Source organism: Pempheris klunzingeri, chromosome 8 (assembly GCF_042242105.1).
Source record: "Pempheris klunzingeri isolate RE-2024b chromosome 8, fPemKlu1.hap1, whole genome shotgun sequence".
Classification (NCBI taxonomy): Eukaryota; Metazoa; Chordata; class Actinopteri; order Acropomatiformes; family Pempheridae; genus Pempheris; species Pempheris klunzingeri.
This window is the reverse complement of record NC_092019.1, coordinates 10,046,998-10,068,774: the sequence shown is the minus strand read 5'-3', so window position 1 is coordinate 10,068,774 and position 21,777 is coordinate 10,046,998. Positions and strand designations below refer to the sequence as shown.

At 41.7% G+C, this 21,777-nt stretch overlaps 1 protein-coding gene across 3 annotated transcripts in view; it reads left to right on the top strand.

Moving 5' to 3' along the window:
- The window catches only part of grb10b (growth factor receptor-bound protein 10b), a 239,135-nt gene that overhangs the window by 27,945 nt on the left and 189,413 nt on the right, over positions 1-21,777 (top strand). For all 3 annotated transcript variants that reach the window (XR_011584450.1, XM_070834757.1, XM_070834756.1), the window contains exons 4-6: positions 1,063-1,360; positions 3,299-3,443; positions 21,494-21,650. Coding sequence is in view for 2 of the 3 variants with exons in the window: in XM_070834757.1 (XP_070690858.1) it covers positions 1,063-1,360; positions 3,299-3,443; positions 21,494-21,650 (600 nt within the window). In the remaining variant the exon portion in view is untranslated. The remainder of the gene's footprint in view (positions 1-1,062; positions 1,361-3,298; positions 3,444-21,493; positions 21,651-21,777) is intronic.

Genomic DNA, 21,777 nt, shown 5'->3' with positions numbered 1-21,777 from the left:
GCGTTTGTCTCCCCCTAGTGGTGGACTTATGCTCTACAGTACAGTTGGTGGACCCAGATAGAGAGATTTGATGATGAATTCATGAGATGGATTTCTTTTTCATAATGAAGAATTATTAATCTTAAAATGAGTCACCACTGCAGATTGTAATTTAGAAAGAGCAAAGTTAGGCACCCGCTTTACCCAGATGATAAAACTTTCACAGCGTGAAGCAATTAGAAGCAGAAGCAGTTGAGCTCACTTCAAGCTTTGATTCAACATGCTCCTGGAGTCAGTTGAAAAATTCACTTCATGAATTTAAATGTGCCTGGAGGTTTTCACGGGGGCTTTGAGGCTAGATTCCCCCTCTGAAAAGAATTCCACGTCCTGCTTTTAAAGACTTTTAAAAGCAGAATGTTTGATACAGGCTGTGAATTTAGAGCAGATGCTTACAGTGTGACGCCTTTGTGGTGAACCCCAATGGTAAGAGTTGAAAAGTGTTGGGGCAGGTTTGTGCATGTACCTGTTATCCCTGGAGCTTTGGCTCACGGGCAGCACAATGCACGTAGTCAAGATAGTCTGATGGAGCACTTTGGCAACACTGGTTACCAGTTTGTGTGTGTGTGTGTGCACGCGCTCTTCTTTTTGTGCATGCCAGTGTTTTTCTTTTTCTTTTTTTTAGTATTACTTAGAATTAAGGTGGTGCAAAGTTAGGTTAAGGGTTCAAATCCTGGCCACAATGAAATGATAGATATTGTTGGGACTTTCCCTTTTCTATTTCAGTTTCTCTAAGGACTTTAGCTCTTTTTTGTGTATGCCTCAACTATTTGAAACCAAAGCAGCAGGCTTACAGTACTTTCACTTTTCTTTTATTGTGTTTTATTGCATTTAGGGCTCGAGTTTCTTTCCAGCTTCTTTCTGCTCCACACTTTGTCTACTCCTTAGCGGTTTTAAATCTACGTCTCTTATCCGCATTACTGAAACATGCCTTGCAGTCCTTATTTAAGAAAATTTTACATTTTTACCACCAGTTTCTCCTAAAGTTAAGTCAGTGATGTGTTTCTTTCTATCTGTGTCCTCCAGAGGATGATGTTGATCTAGAGGCCCTGGTGAATGATATGAATTCTTCGCTGGAGAGCCTGTACTCCACCTGCAGTGGTCAGCAGACAGAGTCCACCCCACTACTGCACAATGGACAGACTTCTTCCTCCCACCATCACCACCATCATCACAACACACAACACAACCAGCCTCGGCAGGGTCAGCACTCGCACGCCCTAAGCCACGTCTCCCCGGAGCCACCCTCCTCCTCCTCCTTGTCTGCGGATTCACCCCAAACCGGCCTCCGACGGTCACAACCTATGCACATCCTTGCAGTCAGGTAAGTGTTTCCACAGTATTTCTTTGTCCACTTCAGCAGCTCATAGTTAGGTTAGGTTGCATGCAAAGCACGAGACAAGAAAGCTAACTGAACCCTAGAGGGAGCTGTCTAGACTAACATGAAAGACAGCTCTCAATTTTAACTGACAGAAACATATATTTGGCTGCAGAGTGGCACACTGTGTTGGAAAAGCAACTCTATGCACAACAGTAAGTTAACCACCATCACAGAAAAACACAGAGGTGCTACTGCATGAGTGTTACATTTTCTTGTACCGCAAGGGACGTGATTTCATCCCTACAGTAGAAAGAAATTGTGGTTGTGAATTGATATAAAAGTACAACTGTGACAGGTGATTTTCAGTTAGAACTTGAGTATTTGCTGAAAACAAAGCAGTCAATAATCAGTCAGTCAAAATCATGCGTATAGTAAATCATCAAAACATAATCACCATGGGCCATTTAGTGACATTTTACTGACATAATGATCAAATAATAAAAAAAGAATTGTCAAATTAATAGCTAATGAAAACAATTGTTGCAGCCTTTATTGAATGAATGAACTTTTCCTCAGTACAATGCATTTATCAGGTGTTTAACATCAAACCAGACCTTAAACAAAAACATTTAGATAACCACATACAGACACGCAAACAGACGCATACCGGCAGAAGAAATCCAAATAAGACTTCAGTTGCACATGTGCACACACTCTTAGGCAACAGAAGTATGGCACTAAGCTTTAAGTTAATTCCTTACAGCTTCATACATTTACACATGTATAGCCACACACACTTGCAGAGCTGCAGCCCTTTCTTCTCTCACTGTACACTGTCATCTCTCCACGCCTCCTCGATAATTGGGCATAACGTTTCCTCCCCGCTCCCTATCTTTATCCTTTGAATGACCCGTTCCCCCCCGTCACTCCCTCTTCGTCTCAAACTACATCAGCAGGAGGAGAAAAGTAAAACTTCTCATTTATTTTAGCACCAAGTGCAAATGACTCTCTCACTTTGAAAGGTAGCACCCCAAATTCTCCCGAACGCCGTTACTGCAGGCATTGAAAAGTAGATGTGCTGCGTACGTACAGTGTGCACGGACAAACGCATTCACAGCTGGTGTCAGCTCTTATTATTTGCCTTTGGAATATACGACAGAAAGGAGGGATGATCAGGTAATGGAGTATTCTGTCTTATGAGCTCCCTCTCAAACACACACATGCGCTCACACACTGACTCAGGCCCAGTTCTTATTATTCAGGGCTGACCTCTGAATAACCCTGTTCTCAAGCTCAGATGGGACGACATCAAAAGGCCCATTCCCTTTTGAACTCACTGGGTTCTACAGAGAGAGACAGAGCTTGATAGAGACAGAGAGAAAGAGACTAAGATAAAGAGCCTCATCCAGTGATTCTCTGAGCTAGTCGCTACCCAGCTCAAATCTCACAAACTGTCATGCCCATTTTTAAAAAATGACTGAATCCTGAAAAGTTTATGATCAGCTGTCAAATCACCATTCCTCTATCTGGCCACAGGGTTGGGCTATATGTGCCTAATTTGAAAACTGCTTTAAAGTGTCTTGATTCAATATTAATGTGTGATAAATATTGCAGAAAATCAGCAGGCTATGGGGGTCTGCGTTCCACTTGCTGTTCAGAGACTGTTCATTATGGGTAGATCAGATGGAAACAGACATGAGCCTGGATACTGTACAGCAATGCTTTATTAATTCTAGCTCTCCCTCCTGCACATATTTCACATGTGTCAGCGGCTCCCATTTCAAAGTTTTCCCATTTCACTTTTCGAGAGGCTGTTCCAGGTCACGACCTTAGACTTCAGCGAATATCTTTGTCCTGCTTCTAAGTGAACACAAGCTAAAACTTCAGCGTGTTTGACCACGTTGTGACTGACTGTCGCTTTGTCCTGTGTCCGTTTTCCAGGAGGTTGCAGGAGGAGGAGCAGCAGCTGAGGACTTCGTCTCTCCCGGCCATCCCCAACCCCTTCCCCGAGCTCTGCAGTCCAGCAAGCTCCCCTGTCCTCAGTCCTGGTTCCCTACCTCCTGGAGAACCCTCCACTGGCAAACATGTAAGTCAAACCCCTCAAAACCACACTGTACACTTTTCAGGAATGAAGAAAAAAAGCAAAAACAGTTCAAATGTTTCTCACTAGGGCTCTTGTGGGTTCAATAGTTTACTCTGCTTTTTAATTTGGTGTGGTTGCACTGGATGCAAAAGCCAGTCTTCATATGGACCATGTCAGATGCTTTGAAAAACAGGATATGAGACATCAGCTGATTTTGATTTACTTTTATTTTGATAACTCAGACATGTGTGACTTGAGTCACTTGTTTTGAAGGATGCAGTTTTTAGATGTCATAAATCTGCCGTGTTTATTGGTCAACTGTGTCTTGGACATAAGCATTTAGGAATTTGCCCTGCTCTACAGCTGCCCCATGTTTTGCTCATCTGAAGCATGTTGATTGCTTGCATGTGATAGCGCTGTGCAAGAGAGTTTGTGGCTTTGTTTGAGCAAAAAGAATGAGGTGAAGAGTGGAGGAGCAGAGACTGTGTGTGTGTGTGTGTGTGTGTGTGTGTGTGTGTGTGTGTGTGTGTGTGTGTGTGTGTGTGTGTGTGTGTGTGTGTGTGTGTGTGTGTGTGTGTGTGTGTGTGTGTGTGTGTGTGTGTGTGTGTGTGTGTGTGTGTGTGTGTGTGTGTGTGTGTGGGGACACCTGGACAAAGGCTGCACTTCTGTGAGTCTGTTTTCATTGTTGACAGAGATTTAAAGACAAGTCTGTCTATTCCTGGACGTCCCTCCATCGTCACTTTTAATGATCTTCATATGTGGCCAATGCTGGTTACAGTAACATACCAGCTTACAGTAATGTGAGGGCGGACTATTTCTCATAAATAGTCTCCCTGGATATTATCCTGGCATGTTCTGGTCATGTCTCCTATGGTACGAGATCATAGACTGCAGTTGCAGTTACATTGTTTCTTGCCAAAATGCAAGTCTGAGTTTAATATGACCTCCTCTGCTTTCTCAAACATCAGCTCACAAATCACCTGATGAATTGATAAGCCTGTGACATCCAGTAAATGCTCTAAGAGTTGGGAAGTTGTGGTTTTGAATTACCATCTGTGACATAAATAAAGCTCAAAATATTTAATGTGGGACTAAGCCTTGAAAGGTTAGATTTCATTTTACTGTTCACGAGTGGGAAAGTTGTTTCTTTCTCTGTGGGAAAGTCTTAGGCTTGAATTACTAGCTGCGGCATAAATTCAACACTGCATGGTAAATCTTAGTTCATACGGTAAATAGGTCAAAGATTAATGTCTCACAAAGTGGTTATGAGTTCTGCATTGAATTACTAGCTATGACATAACTTTGGCTCCCTATAAGTAAAGCAGGCGTGTCTGGTAAATATTCAGAAACCAATTTATTAGACTGGGTGACCTGCACGGGACGAGAATGTTGTTGGTTTTTGAATTCCCAGGCGGCTTGTTAAAGAGTGCAGTATAAACCAGGAAGTGGAGTGGGGCTTTGAAGGAGGGATGTTGGGGATTAGCAGTGGAGGTAAATTATTGAACATACAGTAATCAGACAGTAATCAGACAATGAAATATCTGTGAAATGAGATCAGTAAAAAAGACGCAGATCTGACCACCTTTGCTTTTTTGGGCCACTCAGCTCTATTTTAGGCTACTGGATCTGTCTTAACATTAATTACAGCCATGGCCCCACATCACAGCAATCCTATTTCAGAGATTCATTTGGTGGCCAGATCTTTAAAGATTTTTGGCTGTACACTTTAACCTCACAAAAATGTTCATATTGCAGCCTAACGGTATAATTTTAATAGAGTTTTCATGGTCATGCAGAAGAAAAATAATTGTTCAAGTGAATCCATTTTACTTTTGTTTGTGCACATTGCTTATTTCATAATGAGATGTTTGTTTGTGTAACAAGAGATTGTTGTGACCAACTTTTATTGAAGTTTACTTATTCAGCCAGCCATCTTTGAAAATAAGAATTAGCACGTTGTGTTGAAACACTGCCATACATCTGCACAGAATGTACTCAAATCTAAACATGGCTGTAAAGATAAACCATTACTAGACATTGAAAAAACAAAGTTTTTACTGGCTCTGTTTTGCAGTGGACCACTAAACTTTTGCAATGCTGTAACAGAGCTGTGAAAAATTGAATTCCTTTAGTGCGTTTACTGTGCACACACTGTGCCTACACTTGTGTAAAGTTGTGTGAGTGCTGTGTATCCATCCATGCATATGGGTGTATTTGTTTTTTACATGCATGTGTCTTTGTGTGTTTGCGCTCACGTCTGCCTGTTTGTCTTTGTGAGTTCTGTAAACTATTTACAGCATTGGCAGTGTCTATCCATTGTTGATGGCAATGGAAAGTATGTCTCATTGTGGTTATTCTTCAGTGGAAATTCAATTCAGCACCTTTCCACTGAAAAAACCCTCCCGCAGAGCTGTCTCATCCCACACATGTGCTTTTGGGGTCCGGAGGCATGTGGAACAGTGGTAACACTGCGCTCCTGCAAACACGTATTCCTCCCTTGAGTGGTTCAGATCAGTGGAGGAGTGGGTGATCTGTTTAAGGTTTGACAAGTGGGATGGTGAGCAGGTAAATTATTGCTCCCAGCCCACTCTCCGAGACCTTTAACCTTAAGCATTTCAAGCATATGTGGTCTGTTTCTTGCCCCTTTTTCTCTATTTCTATCTCTCTTTGTCAGTCTGTCTCTCCCTCTGCCCTCCAAACCTGCAGTCCAGTCAGCCAGCCTGCTGGTGAGAAGTTTCTTGTTTAGTTTACTGAATTTTCCGACCTCCGGGTGCTTTCTGAAAGACTCTCATACTTCTGTCCCTCTGTTCCTCCTTACCTCACTCCTTGGCCTCTGTGCAGGAGGCATGAGGACGCAGCGCTGGGCTGTCAGGAAATGCTGGGCACGCTGTTTGACATGGCCATATGATTCCCAATTACCTCACTTTCCTCCACTCTCCTCTCTCTCCTCTCTCTCCTGTCTCTCTCCATTTCCCCACTCTTGGCCGTCTTCTCTCCAGCTTGTCTTCATAGCTGTACATTCTTAAAGGGGAAAATCTGAAATGGAGTAGCAGCATGTTTAGCGATTTGAAATTAATAGCAATCAGACTCGGTGTCAAAGTAATGTAATTGTTCATACAGTCTAGGTGACGCTGCAGACGTTTTCTGATGTGTTTGCAGCAAATGTGTGTGTTCTGATGTGTAGTGTCAATGAAACATGTAAAATCAAATCAGAATGAATACATTCGGTTAGTCTGGGAGCTACAGGATGATTAAGAACATCGAACTGGGAAGGTGCCAACTATGAGCACTGGCACCCGTCCACTGTGGTATGTGTGAAAGTGTGCACAGATGGGCACACATAACCTTAAAAACTGACATCCTGTTCTGCTAAGGATTACTACAAACATAATCTGGGGTTTATGAATTCTAAAACTCCATACATCTTTCCATATACAGCCAACTGGCCAAAAAAGCAGGTATTACAACTACACTACGCTAAGGAAAATACTAGGAGCTTGCCCCATGTAATCCATGTCGTGCGATGGAAAGACCTATAAGAATCCTTGAATGCAAGGCAGTTAGCTAGTATATCCATTCATTTTCTCAGTCTAGGTTCTTGACAGTCGGTCTCAGTAGTGCAATAGAGAGAGCCGTTATGTACTTTCTTGGACACTGTGTTCCCATAGTTGCCCCAGTCACTCTACTGTGGGAACACTGATTTGATCACTCGGTTGCCAGATTTTGTTGGATTTACTGTACTTGGACTGGATGTCCTGTAGCTCACTGTGCTCTATCGTATGGCAGGATCCCCACGCCCTGTCTCTGCCTCTCTAGTCTGTGTTTCATTATCTTTCTACTGGTCTGTCTATCTCTGTGTGTCTTGGACTGTATGTCAGTGTTTATCTTTTCTGTCTGTCTGTCACAAGTGTTACTCAGTCATCCCTCCACCCTTTTGTCCTTCTCTCCAAACTTTTGGTTCAGTAAAAAATCCTCTTGATCTTAAGTAGGCAGGAGTACTGTGCAGTGTGTTCTGTAACAGTGTAGCTCACTAGATGAATACTTATTGACTCATGATGAAGTAAGAGGCCTAAAATAGTGCATGGTGCCAGACAAGCAGTGGCAGTTGGGTTGGCACTAATAATGTTAGCAAATGGGCTGTTGGTGCTCAGTGCCAGTTGTCTGATTAAAAAAAAAAAATACTGCTACTGCTCTCTATATCATGCAAGTTCAAGCAAACTTACTAACAGTCTGTCTAGCATTATCAAAATAAGGACTCGTATGTATGTAGGAATGTCAAGGGTTATAAAAATATTGCACCTGTTTATAATCTGTTTTCCATTAGAAAGTGAATACAACCAAGTATCCAAAATGTTCACGGTTGTGCAAATAATGTGCCCATTTATGATATTACATTTAGTGCATTTACAGCAATATGCGTGTTACATTATTGGGATGGAGAATGTACAAACACACATAAACATTTTGCACATATCTTTTGATCACGGATGATACTAACACTGCATATTTGCAGTGATTCATGTGTTGCTTCCAACATTTAATAGTAGAAATGAATCTAAATGTCCTGAACATGCTGTCTGTATCTTATGCCTCTGTCTGTAAATCACATAATATAAATATGTGGAATACGTGTTTACATGCCTGCATACATTCTTACAAGGGGAGCAGCTGTAACATTTTTTTAAATGTATTTTCTGTAATATATAGTAAATCATCTTTAGTATTTAAGATTGTTTTCCTTACTATCCTTTTCTGTCTATTTCTTATTTGAATCATATTCTTGGAATCTGTTGAGCCAAAGTATCCCTGAAGGGATCATTAACATCTGCTCACATGGTGGTGATGCTGATCACTTTTCACCTCATCTCACTTTTCCTCACCCCTGCCCCCACCGCCTCCCCTCTCTGCATGACTTTGCCTCTTGTTGAGTCAGCCTGTATTGAAAGCTGTGACACCTACTTATCAAAAAAGTATTTTGTGAATGCTCCCAGTAACAAGTGAACTGTCCTGAAATATAACTTAAATGATGAACTCAGGAGAAAATAACAACAATTTAAATTCTCATAAAGTATTTTATACAGAATTTCTTACAGAAAGGGTCATAACATATCAGTATGACAGCATATTGCAACTGGCCACGGTTTCACTTGACATACTTGACAACATAGAGTGAAGAGGATGGTTTAGGGAACCAGAACCAGTTAGGCCTCCAGTGCTGCTCAGAAACTTGTCCGATGTGCAGTTGTCTCCCAGGGAGGTAGTCTATCACCCACTCAGTATGACCTGGAGTTGGTTGCATGTCCCTGAGTTTCTGTCCTTGTGCATATGTTTATATGGTTCTCTGTACTGTTTACGTCTGCAATTTAACCAAATAGTCATTCTATCATTTAAAATCCAATGTCTATAACATTCCTAAATTCTTAAAACACAAAATGTAAAACTCACATTATCCATCAAAAGTATTACATTATAAGTTTTGAGAGAACAAAAATGACCCAACTGAAAATGTTATTAATTACCAATATTGGTCAAGTCATTGCACTATTGGATTTTTATTGAATTTCCGATCAAGTTAAGTGCAAACTTTATAACATTTTCAGGGAGCTATTACAGTTATTGGTATGATACATGCCCCAGCAGCTGAAAGAAATCTGTAACCATCTTTAAAAAATAAAGTGAGTTCATAGCCAAGCATAAGTGAGTATAAGTGTAATCTTAAACCTCTATGTACCAAACAGTTTTTTACACAATGAAGCAGCCATTCTAGTTACTGAAAAGCAGGCAAAAGGATTTAAACTAGAAACACCCGCTACATAAATGATGGGCATTGATCCATTTCTTCTCTTGCTCTGTTAGCGCTGAAGCATGGCATTCCTTGGCTGCCTCCTTCCTCAATGTTGGAAATACTCCGGGTCAAAGGGTAGATTTTTCCACTGTAAACGGAAAAGCAGAATGGAATGCTGTCGATGCCCAAACTGTTGGCCTCAATGTGTGGGAATGTCTGTTGGCAACGTGCGTGTGTGTATTTAAAAGTAAGGGTGTGTTTGTGAGGAGGTTCAGTTTTTTTGTGTTGTGCCTGCGTGTGTGTTCGCCTAATGTATGTATGTTAGTCTTTACAAGCAGGGATACTCGTGTGCATCTGTGAGAGCACTAGGCTGTATGTTTATATATACATATATATGTATATATATGTATATATATATGTATATGTATATGTGTGTGTGTGTGTGTGTGTGTGTGTGTGTGTGTGCACTCTGCTTCTCATTGTAGCACTGATGTGTTCTGCAGGCCGCACTGTGCAGAGATCAAAGGTGACACCGTGCCAGAAATCTGCTGGCTCACGCTTCCTGCAGCCAGCTCGCTTTTAAATGGATCTTAAAGTGAAATATGGAACACACACACACACGCATTCACAGGCAGTTGGTATATTGTGTAATCACCGGCTAGTCACGTTTATATGTTTGCGGTGTGCGTGTGTGTGTGTGCATGCGTGAGATTTGTACTGTTTATGCCACTTGGATTGTTTATGTCTTTGTGATTATTTGTAACTGATGTGAATATAAATAATGTGCTCAAACTGCATGTTTTATTGAGCTTGTGCGTGCGTGCATCCATGTGTGTATATTTGATGCATGCCTGCCTGTTGGCCTCATTATTCCTAACATTATATCTAGTCTGAGCCCAAGGCATACACACACACACACACACACACACACACACACACACACACACACAGACTCTCTCTTTCATTTAAACACACACACACGCACACACACACACACACACACACTCTTGCATGTTATCTGATGCTCTTTAAGAGGAGCATGCAGGCAGTACAGTAACCCTTTGTCAGCATACATGTTCCTGCTTTCTCTCTTCTTCTTAAGCAGACACACATATATCAACATACATATAAATTGCATTGACTGACTGAGTGGATTTGCAGCATTCAAGTGCTGTGAAATACAAATTGTTTGGCTGCTGTTGAACAAATGTTACCTGGAGAAGAGACAGGCAGGTTGCGGTTGCGTCTGGAACATGTCATGTGTCAGGGCCATATTTATCCCCTGCTGCTAAATGGAAACATGCCTCTACTTGCTACTGCCTTACTGCCGCACACATGCACACACAGACACATGCATACACATGGCTTTTTGCTAAATAATAAAGTAAGTTGGCATGATTAGTCTGAGTAATGGCTCAGTTTAAATAAGACTTTAAAAAATTGGCATCGGACAAAGCTGCTACCAACATCTCATAGATGTTATGTGAAATTTTGTTTGTGCATTTTGTTTGTGTGGTATATTACCAAAAACATTGCTTAGAAAATATACCACCAGCTTCACACTATCACAAATACTAAATCCTACCAAAATCAAGACTATCCTAAAGTAACTTATTTTGTCGCCAACTTTTGGAGAAGTATGACACTTATGCAAAATACAACATACTGGTTTGAAATGATCCTGTTATCCATGCTAAATTAATTACACGCTTCCAGTAAAAATAGGCCAGTGTCACTGTAACCATTAAGCCGTCTGCAACAAACATCCGCTGCCTGCTCTGTAGCAGACAACTGAATGTGATTAACACCACATGATAGCCCAGAGTCAATGAAAAAGCAGGGGTGTGTACACTCTAAGTCTAAAAAGAGGTAGTGATTATACATAAAAACATACGCTGTCACTGCTAAAACAATTGATTTGTCACATATATCATAAAGTGACTTTATAAGCGGCTATATAATTCAAGCACTGCAGAAGCATGGATACACTGGAAAGACATTTGTATGTTAGAAAACGAAATATAAGCTAATCCAAAAAAGGCAATTAAAAATGTATCTGCTGCCACGAATGGTGCTGCAAGAAAACAGCGTAACAATGTCTAAAAAGCACACAATCATGGCATTTTTTGAGTAGTTTCAAGAAGCAAAAAAAGTAAGTGCGCATTGTGACTAAAATCGATACAACACTGGATGTCTAAAAATGCCCCTGCCTGTGTGGAAACAGCCATTCCAACTTTATTTTAGTCGTCTTAGTCTCAGGAAACCAAGCAAAAGCAGGACAGACTGATTGCAGATACAGTAGATGTGAATGTACATTAGGTACCTCTTTCCTTGGCATCAAATTATGTCAGCATGGTTCATTTTTTAGTCATAGATTAACAAGGGAATCGTTTTCAGAGCATTTTAAATTGTTCATTGAGGTAATGGTAGGGAGCCTCAGGCCTTAAATATTAGAAAATAGTAATAATTCATACTCTACTACATGACTTACTACTGTATGTAATTGAAGTAAATAAATGTCTTTCTAAGGGAACATGTCTAGACCACCCAGGCACTGTGGATGATGCACCTTTAATGGTCCATCTCTCACTCCTTGTCCCAGAAGGCAGGCAGTGTAAGATTAGAAGCCACAACTTTCACCCAGCTAATAGGGCAAGATCCCATTACTCCTGCAGCTAATGGGAATCCCTGGTAGTGTTTGCTCTCTCCTCCATCCGTGTCTCTATATTTTAAATTGTCAGAGTACCACATGTGAGTGCTTGTGTATTTATCTACCCTGGGAAAACTACTGACTATGCAAAGCAATATTAATGTAAAAACTATTTAACTCATTAGATGACACAAGTTGAGGTTTAGTCTGGCAAACTCTACTCAGACGTTCTGTTCAACACTTATGGCCTTTTTTTAGCACACAATTTTGAGTGTGTGTTTTTGTGTACTGATATGTGCCTCGATACAGGTGCATACGCATGTGTCTCAGTTTGTGTGTCCATGCGCTTCACAAAGAGAGCAATGTGTTGCTGCCTGTAGGCATTTCATCTGGCCAAAGCTGAACAGAGCTGTTGGACTCATGTAGGTCATGGAGACTGCATATCCCTCTCTCTCTCTGTGGCTTGCCTCTGTCCTCTGTCTCTTTCTGTCCTCTCTCTCTCTCTCTCTCTCTCTCTCTCTCCCTCCCTCCTTCACACCCTCTCTCTCTCTCCCCCTCACAATCTCTCCCTCCCTCTCTCTCTCTCTCTCGCTCTCTCTCGCTCTCTCTCTCTCTTACTTTGGGAAAGTAGGACAGCTCAGATTTCTGAGCTGCTGCTATGAGAAGGCAGAAAACCAGGGGAGAAAGTAGAATAAGCCGAGAGAGAGCGTGGAAAAGCTGCCAAAAATGTTGATAATTTGAATTATTAGTGTTTTGAAAGTTTTGAGATGGTAATTTATTACATGTTACCTTTTTATTTGGTCATTTTATTACTGTATTGTTCATCTGGCATGCAGCACTTTAAACAGTTGATCTACTTAACTGTTAATATGTTAATTGTTTTTGAAGTGTTTCTGTATCAGTTGTGTAACAATGATACACTGAACTATTATTTGACAGCTTAAGGTAGAAAGCTGAGTCAGAAGAAAATGGGGAAATGAAAAGCAATATTCTAATATCTTGTCAGGCTTTCGCAAGTGTCTCTTCTTATTTTGTCGACCTACTTGAACTGTAACGAAACTAAAAAAGTCCTGAAAGTCCTAAAAAAATCAGGCAGTGAAGAGACAAAAAAAAGGGAAGAAATAAAATGATGTTACAAATAAATCTGATTGCTTAAAGGCCCCCTTCAGAGGAATTTGGAGACAAAGACAGACAAGCGACCTCACTCAAAAGAGCTGGCAATTGGAGTTGTGTCAATCGAGCGAGAATAAGAGAGAATGACAGACAGAAGACTGTGGTCTTGGCATCTCCAGAGAAAACTCCCTTTTATTGGGGACAGTTTGTTCAGAGCTGTGGAACACATTGTGATTCTTCTGAATGGGAAATGATTGTTTGTAGTTTCCTGTGATATTAGTATTCCTCTTTTAACACTTATGGGAACCAAGGACCTGTACATATTTACCCATCACACTGAATCGCCTGTCTCTTTCTTCCCTTTACTTCTTCTACTTTTACTATTGCTATTATTCAATATCTTCTGAGAACACTGATTTCCTTCTGTTCATACCAACTCCAATTTGTAAGTTTCATCAAATGTGCAAAGTGATGACTACAATCTCTCATGTAGGTTGGTAGTCTAAACCTGTCCCTAGCCATACAACCAGTAGGCTATTTCCAGCATATTGCCAAAATCATGCCAGCGATGTCATCCTTTGTTTGACCATAATTTCTCTGTCCCATCCCTCTGCCCTCCTGCTGTAATTGAACAATGGCTCCAAATCAGCCGTAGTCTGAAAGGGCATTTGCTGCCCGGGGTTTGGCAATGAGCCCTGGTGCACAATTAAGCATCCGCTCCTACTTTTACTCTTGTTTTGTAAAATATTTGGCCCCATGCAGGGGGTTTCTTTGTAGGTAGTCCCAGTGAACAGGGGAGAGTCTGCTCTTGCATCATCATAGCTCTGTCTTGATGACCTATAGGAAGTGTGTTGCCATACACAGTGCACAAATCAATTTTAAGTAAATAAGGATATGCTTTGCCTTTTAACCAGCTGGTAATGATATGGAATTCTAATGAAACATGAATAAATCGCAAGGATGACAAGGCCGCTGTGTAGGGATGTTTCTGTTTATCTGATTGGTTCTGTTCTGAACGAATTACAAAACTGGATAGGATCAGGAAATGATGGTCAGTAGGTCACCAAAAGGTCTTATGGACGACCAAATCTATCTGAATGTTCTGGTGGTTCTATTTTTTCAGTTCCTATGCTAAGCATTGACAAATATAATGCACAGATGTTTTGTGTGTGCCTTCTTCAGTCTGCACTTGATGAGAAAACCTAGCAACTGAAAGTAAAACTGAAAGAACGTACTAATTTTGATGTGCTGTCTCTTTTTGTACTTGCTGGACTTGGACATTAGTTACACACTTACTAGCTCTTTTTTTTAAATCTTTGGTTGAGCCCAAAATATTTTCTTTTCCAAGAAGCACAATTTGTACCGCAACCACTATTTACCCAATAATATACATCTTACTTCGCCTCTACCTTCACATTCCTAATATTTTTTTAAGACTTGTCCAAGGGTCTGACCTAAATTTCTGCTACCTGACCTGCATTGCTAATTAAAGTTGACCTGGCTCAGCGCCAAAATCTTCCAACCTTCAACTTTGTGAGCCTGAGTGGGTGTTAAGACTCCATTATTCACAGACAGAGCAGGCTCTGTGGGCTAACTAACTACCCAATATACAGTGTATGGTCTGATGCATGGCTGCACAGTGGCAGAGATGGCAGCCTTCCACTGTACATGAGTCTGTATTGTCAGTGTGCAGTGGGAGTTTTTTCCTCCTACGCTTTTCTCTATACATCTCTCTCTGTCTCTCTCTCTCTCTCTAAACATCTCTCTCCTCCCCCCTCATTTCCTTCCTCCCTTTTCCATCTACCCTCCCTCTGTTCCCCTACCCACTAAATCCCTTTCTGCCTTCTTTTGCTTCACTGAGCCCAGATAGGCCTCTATGTCTTGGGTCTTAATTTGACGCGGTAATTGGATGACAAGGGACAGTTCGCCATCCCCTCCTCATGAGTCAGCAGAGTTTTCTTGGCTATTGCCTCCCACTACTGCTGACTACAGCCGCCGAGCGGGTACAGCCAATTGTTCGAGGCCCATTCAGGTTTTTGTGTCTCCATCTCATCACCCGGACGTCAGTTTCCAGGGGCGGCCTAGACCACACACAGTACCACTTTACAGTCAGAGGGGCTTTATAGAGGGTACTTGTTAATGGGGATATGAAGCTGGGGTGGGTCATGTGAGCCAAATCAGCTTATCAACGGCCATAGCTCTTTTTTGACAGCATGTATAGGTGTTTTGTAAGACAGTGACTGAGCAGATGCAGCTAAATGTTGACAGTGGAGGGGAGTTGTCTTGGTAAGACTGATGACAAGTTGTGCTATAAAACTGTGAAGCCTTTGGTACATTGAGTTTCACTGTAAAAAAAAGTGAAAATGGAGTCTAAAAATAGAAATGTTAATTTAATGTAGACTTTCCCTTCTGGACACTGGGAATATTTCCATTCAGAGGTATCATAGTTTACAGCTTTCTGACTTGGTTCTGGTGGAATAATTTGCAACGCGGTGTTTCATATTTTATCTGTTGTTTCTATCCTAAGAAGTGTATCATCTACAAGCTCATATAATCCAGTTTCTCTCAATTCATTTTTATGTAATAAATTATAAATCTAAAATCCAGGAATAACTATAATCATGACTTCATTGATACATTTCCTCAGTCTCTTTTAAAGTAATCACTTTAAAGGCTTTAAAGGTATTCTTGCGGGCACTGTGTGTGCTTTGACAATACACAAAGGGATTTTTTTTTTTCCTTCAAATATTGTGCATACTGCTACCAACCCGTCTAGCAAATTAGATTTGAGGTTATAGATGGTTAAAGCCTATTTAAGGTTTGAGTCAGCCATAACTGTACACATCCTGAATGCTCATCTCAGGGCGAGACAGTCCCTGTTCATCATGAAAAAATTCCCCTGTTGCTTCAATATTCCAGGAAATGTTGACATGGAAGCTGACATCAGGGTTGAATTTACATATCAGTGTTTGCATATTTAAACTTTCCTCTCCTTTGTACAGCTGTCAGGCAGGTTGGCTTACTTTTTGCCCATTGCTCAGTATGGTTGTAATGGATCTTAATGAGTGTGTAGGCTTGTATGCCTAATGGCTAATAGTCTTTTAGAATTTCAATCTGCCACGGTAACTCCTATCTGATGTAATGGCTTGTAATGTGTACGTAACACCAGTGGAGCTATTTATAGACCAGCAGACAATTCTCAGAGAGATGGATGCATGTGAGCAGCTGGGCGTGCACACACATGCTTGTGTACATACTTTAGTTTGCACAAAGCACGTTCTCATATAGTGCAGTTTACTTTCTCTTTGTCTGTTTGCGTCTGTCTAGTTTCTGTCTAGCTGTGCCTTTGTGTATGTCTGTGAGAGGACTGTGTGTGTGTGTGTGTGTGTGTGTGTGTGTATGTGCAGAAACTCCAATATAACACTGTATCTACATGCTTAGCAATGTCTGTCTATGTATTTTGTATCAAAGAATGTGTATTTGTGAGTGAGCACATCTGGGTGCCTGTGTGTCTGATGGTGTGTGTGTGTGTGTGTGTGTGTGTGCGTGTGTGTGTGTGTACGTGTGTATGTGCATGTTGCCTGAAGCTCTCAGTCTCTCCCCAGGGGATTACATCACAAGACAGTTATCAGACCTGAGTCATTAGAGAGGTTGAGAAGCCCTGCTCTGCTCTGCTCCACTGTCTAAATTAGGACACAGTTAAAAGCATTAGAAGATAAAGAGTAATACGCTTCTTTCTTTGTTTTTTGTTTCTTTCTTTGTTTCTTTTTTTTCTTTCTGTCTACCTATGCCCACCTCCTCTTTACCTACACGTCTATGCTTTGCCTTTAAGACGACCAAGAAGTAGAGTAGGTCAGTTGAATTATGTCACTTCGCTGTCATCTCTTTCTGCTTTCTCATTCCCTCCACTCATGAGTCTAATGCAAGATAAGATTTTCACAGCTCCCGCCTAGATTATTTGACGTGTTGATTTGATTTGTTTGCCTGTGAAGGTAGCCTGTGACATGGAGCTTCATCTGACGCTAAAGTCACAGTCAAACACGTGGATGAGGTGGTTTTTATAATGTTACAAGGAGATGTTTTTCTGATGAGTCATTCTGCTCCTGCTTTTATTGCTTATTCCTAAAAGCTTGCTACTATCCTTATATCTCCCTCCAACCAGCCAGGCCCCCTTGTGTTCCTTGCGATGGCATCTCTTGCCTTATTATCTTCATACAGTATATTCCACATCGCAGTGGCACTCTATTGTGACCTACACTTTGGAGTTAAATAGATCTCCATACAAACTTACATGCTGTTTAAATTTACTGCAGTTGAGAAGTACCCTAAAAGAGCTTTTGTCACTGTTTTGTCTCCTACATATCCTCTTGTTGTTCTCTTGTAAGTGATGCTAGCTTAATATTGTATATCAAATATAATTGTAGAGTGTGAGGTGTTGTGTTCTGCACTGGAGATAGGACACGGCTAACAGTGAGGTTAATTCTTCCAATATTTCTATATTCTTATATGTTGTGTTTTGGTCAGCTCCCCCTGCTCTTTGGTGTCCCTATCCAGTGAGCTTTACTGTGAGGGCATAATGTGACTGAAGGTTCATCCTGTCCCTCTGTGGTGTTATATTGACGTACCACTAACTATGTCTCTTTGGTATCTACCTGAAGAAACAGAATTGAAAAACAAAGGGGGGAAGTTAACTTTGAACTTGACTGACAAGACTCGACTCTGAGTTGTGGCAGAACACTTGACCCCACCTCTGGATTATAATAATCCTGTAGTTACTTTGTTGAATGGAAATCCATGTTGACCTGTTCATATCAAAGCCAGGACAGGTCACACAAAGTGTATTTGCTCCAATGGCAAACCTAAGGTTTTCCTGGGCCTTTGCTCTTGTCTGGAATGAATACGACAGAAACCATGTCATTGGATTATCATTCCTACCTTCTGAACTTCCAAACTGTGGCAGATCACATCTCCAAGAGTTTCTGACCAGTTTCAACTAATAGGGATCATAAGGGTTGAAGTTAATTGACTGATTAGCCAACACCAATAATTACAGAACTGGCTTTAAAAACCAGTATTGCATCATGTGTGATATGTGCAGCCTTTTTTGGGCTTTCCCCAGGCTGACTAACTGTGATGTAGATGAGGGTGTGTGTCTGTGTGAGTGTGTGACTGTAGTGGCAGGGAAGGGGTGGGAGAGACAGCTGTGCAGGCTAGATATGTAGTTAACAGTAGGAAGCATTCATACTACACATTCTGCTGCAGTGTGTCACCAGACAGTCTCAGTCTCTCTCTCTCTCTCTCTCTCTCTCTCTCTCTCTCTCTCTCTCTCTCTCTCTCTCTCCCTCCCTCTCTCACTCACCTCTGCTTCCCACTCTTTTTCCCTTCACTTCTCACGTCTGTCTGTCTTCTGTTTCTCTCTATCCCACTCATACACACCCACAGACGGGCCTGTGTGCATGTGCAATCATTCACACACACTTTTCTCCCTCCCCCCTCCTTCAGCCAAAGACTCCCCCTTTCCCTCCTCAAAGTTTCCCGCTATAGTAAATGAAGTCGTATCTCTTTGACTGTTACCACTCTTACCACTATTTCCTTCTTCCTGTTGTAGAACTGTGCTTATTCCTGGATTGCACCTCACCCACCCACCCACCCACCCACCCACACACACACACACACACACACACACACACACACACTCATAGCCTTCCCTTGAAAAAAGTTGGGGGAAAAAGAAGAAGTTGCTTCAAGGACAACTTAAAGCTGTTCTCGCCTATCCCAGACAGGGTGTGTCAAGGCTTTTGTCTGTCTGATGCCGTATTAAATATCGGAGTTAAAAGGACGGTTGGGGGGGGGGGGGGTTGTGTGTGTGTATGTGCATGTGTGTGTGCATGTGTGTGCAAAAAGTCTCCAGTTTTTTTTGTTCTTTAGAGAGAAAGAATGTTGGCACAAAGCTAGCCACCAGGGGAGAAGGTCGGAGTGTTCAAGTGCTGCTCCAGGTTTGTTTCATTTCATTTGCTCTGTAATGAGTCTTGTTACTGCTGTGAGAGGCAGAGAGATCTGACTGGGGAGTTCAAAGTTAAGCCACAGGGAGGGAGGAAGGGAGGGAGAGGAAAAGAGAGGCAAAGGAGCGGAGAAAAACATACAAGCCAACAAGCCCTCACTTGAAACTTCTGAACATTTTAGAGGCAAGAAAAGCAACAAAGACAAACTTTTTAACTTCCTTTCTCCCTCTTCCTGCTCCTCCTCCTCATTGCCCCACACCCTTCTCAAATGAACCCTCTCGCTTCGAGCTCTGAAAAGAAACTGAAGCAGAGAGCTCGCAAGAGGTCTGAAAAAGTTGTCTGTGCATGACTGTGCGTCTGTGTGTCTACTGGAGTGTGTATCCCTCTCAGAGAGTGTGTGTGTGTGTGTGTGTGTGTGTGTATGTGTGTGGTGTGTGTGTGTGTGCGCGCGCGCCTGGGTCTGTGTGGGAATGATTACATCAGCCTGCTGCAGCCTTATGATTGGTTGGTGAGCGTGTGGTTTGATTCAGTGTGCCTCAGAGCCCGTGGCTGAGGCTGTAACCCTTTGTGAGGGAGAGAGAGAGAGAGAGAGAGGGGAAGAGGGAGGGAGAGAGGGAGAGAAGGAAAGATAGTTGTCAGACTCTACCGGCACTGGAAGCACTGTACTGTACCTGCTGCCATCCGATCACTGACTGTCTCTGTGTTTCTGTCCTGTGAGCAGTACAGACATCGGCTTTAGGTCACACAGACAGTTTTTTTTTTAAGAAAGAGCCGGCGGCCCAGATAGACTGAAGGACTAGTCTACTGGCTATGTGACAGGTAGCACAACTGCAACTGTCAGCTGTCTGCATTCAAATTTGTATCTTTCGTTTTTGAGGCGATAGGGCGGCAGAATAGCGAGGTTTTCTGTTTTAGTGACTGTGTGAGAGTGTGTGTGTGTGTGTGTGTGTGTGGGGAGTCGGGCTCACTCCAAAAATGCCTTCGTGTTCCCCGGACTGCTGCCTATTGCGGGCCGTGGAGGTAAGACCGCTCTCTTTCTGTGTCTCTTGTCTCTGCTCGTGTGTCTCTGCCTCTCTTCGACTCCTTCTCTTTTTACATTTTGAGACCATGTCTCTTTGACATACTGCTATGCTGAACCAGAGGCGCGACATGGAAGGAGTAAATACCTTAAAAGCTAAGGACAATTTGTCTTTTTCAAGATGTGAGTACAGCCATAAAAAGAGAGTCAAATACGTCAGCAGCTTGAATGATTGAGACTCCCTTGCTATTCATCTTGAGCATTTTGGATGGATAGAGCGCCTCAGGCCTGGTTTGTGCAAATTGTGCGGTATGTATAAGCTACATCTTTGAACAGAATTTCTTTGTTATGATATATTATGTGGGAAGTGTGCATACATGACGTGTAGGCTTAGTAGGCTAGATTCTTGTGTAGGCTGACGAGGCTGGATTCCTCTGCAGGTTAAGTAGGCTGCTCTAGTTTTCTCAGTGGGCCATTAGATGTGTGTACTGTGAATGTGACTGCATGGGTTTCTTTTGAAAAGCCAACCTGTGGACACTTAGTGAAAGTAAATGCACCACAATAGGGATGGCAGGGGAAAGCTCACCTACAGTATATACTGATATACAAGTATACATGGACGTATAGGATGTCTCTTACACAGATGAGATCACAGAATGGAGTTAATCTATTCAGAGCCTGGTGCACTGTTGCTATTCAGTACATACATCACATTGGACAGGATCAGTGGTGGCATGAGAACTTGTTATTACTGGAAACAAAATGAAAGCAGTTATTCATGAGTGGAAGAATTATCATAAATTATTCAACAAAAAACAAATTCTGAACTTGTGTTCATGAAGTTGAGCTTGAAGCATATTCAATGGTCATGTATTATCTCTGGATACTTGCATACATTTTCTTGCTAAGCTATAATTGGAAACACCATGCTCATTTGCCCCATAAGCTGCAGAACAGTATATACTATTTGGTGTAGGCAGTCCTGCACAAGAGCAGATGCTTGTTATACAATAAAATGTATTTGCTTCTATATTACACTAACAAGTTGCCTTAAGAAACGCTTGTCTGTGATTTCTAACACCACAATTGCTGTCCGTTCTTTTCTATTGTGTGGTATAATTACAGACCTGTATATACTATAGTGTATCGGGCACTATATGTTAAATACTATGCTAGTGTTTGAAGAAAATTGCTGGCTTCACCCACCTATTAGACTGGCTTTTCAGAATTGGTTTGTTTTAAATGACTTGATCACAATATAGTTTTTGCTGTGGGGTTACCATAAAAAAATTCATATTCAAACTGCCATCTTATTTTGAGTTTATCCTTCACAAATGTAAACAGTCTTTTGCTTTATTCTTATCATATCAAGGCTAAATTCATAATGGGTTTAAAAGAGTTTTGTCTTTTTTTTTTTTTTTTATTACCTTCAAATTATCGTTGTTTATTATTGCTGAACTGATCTGAATATTTTTTCCTTTATAGATTGTGAAGATCTTCAGTGAAGACGGCATGGGTAAAGTGGTGGAGATCCCTGCCAACATGACAGCCCGAGACCTGTGCCAGCTCCTGATTTATAAAAGCCATTGTGTGGACGACAACAGTTGGGCACTTGTTGAACACCACCCGCTGCTAGGGCTAGGTAAGGGGCAGAGCCCTGCAGGCCCAAAACACTGTACACATACACACAGAAGTACACATGAACAGACACACACCCGCACAAAAAAACTCGTGGACTTTTGGGTGGGGTGAGACATGCAATACAATCA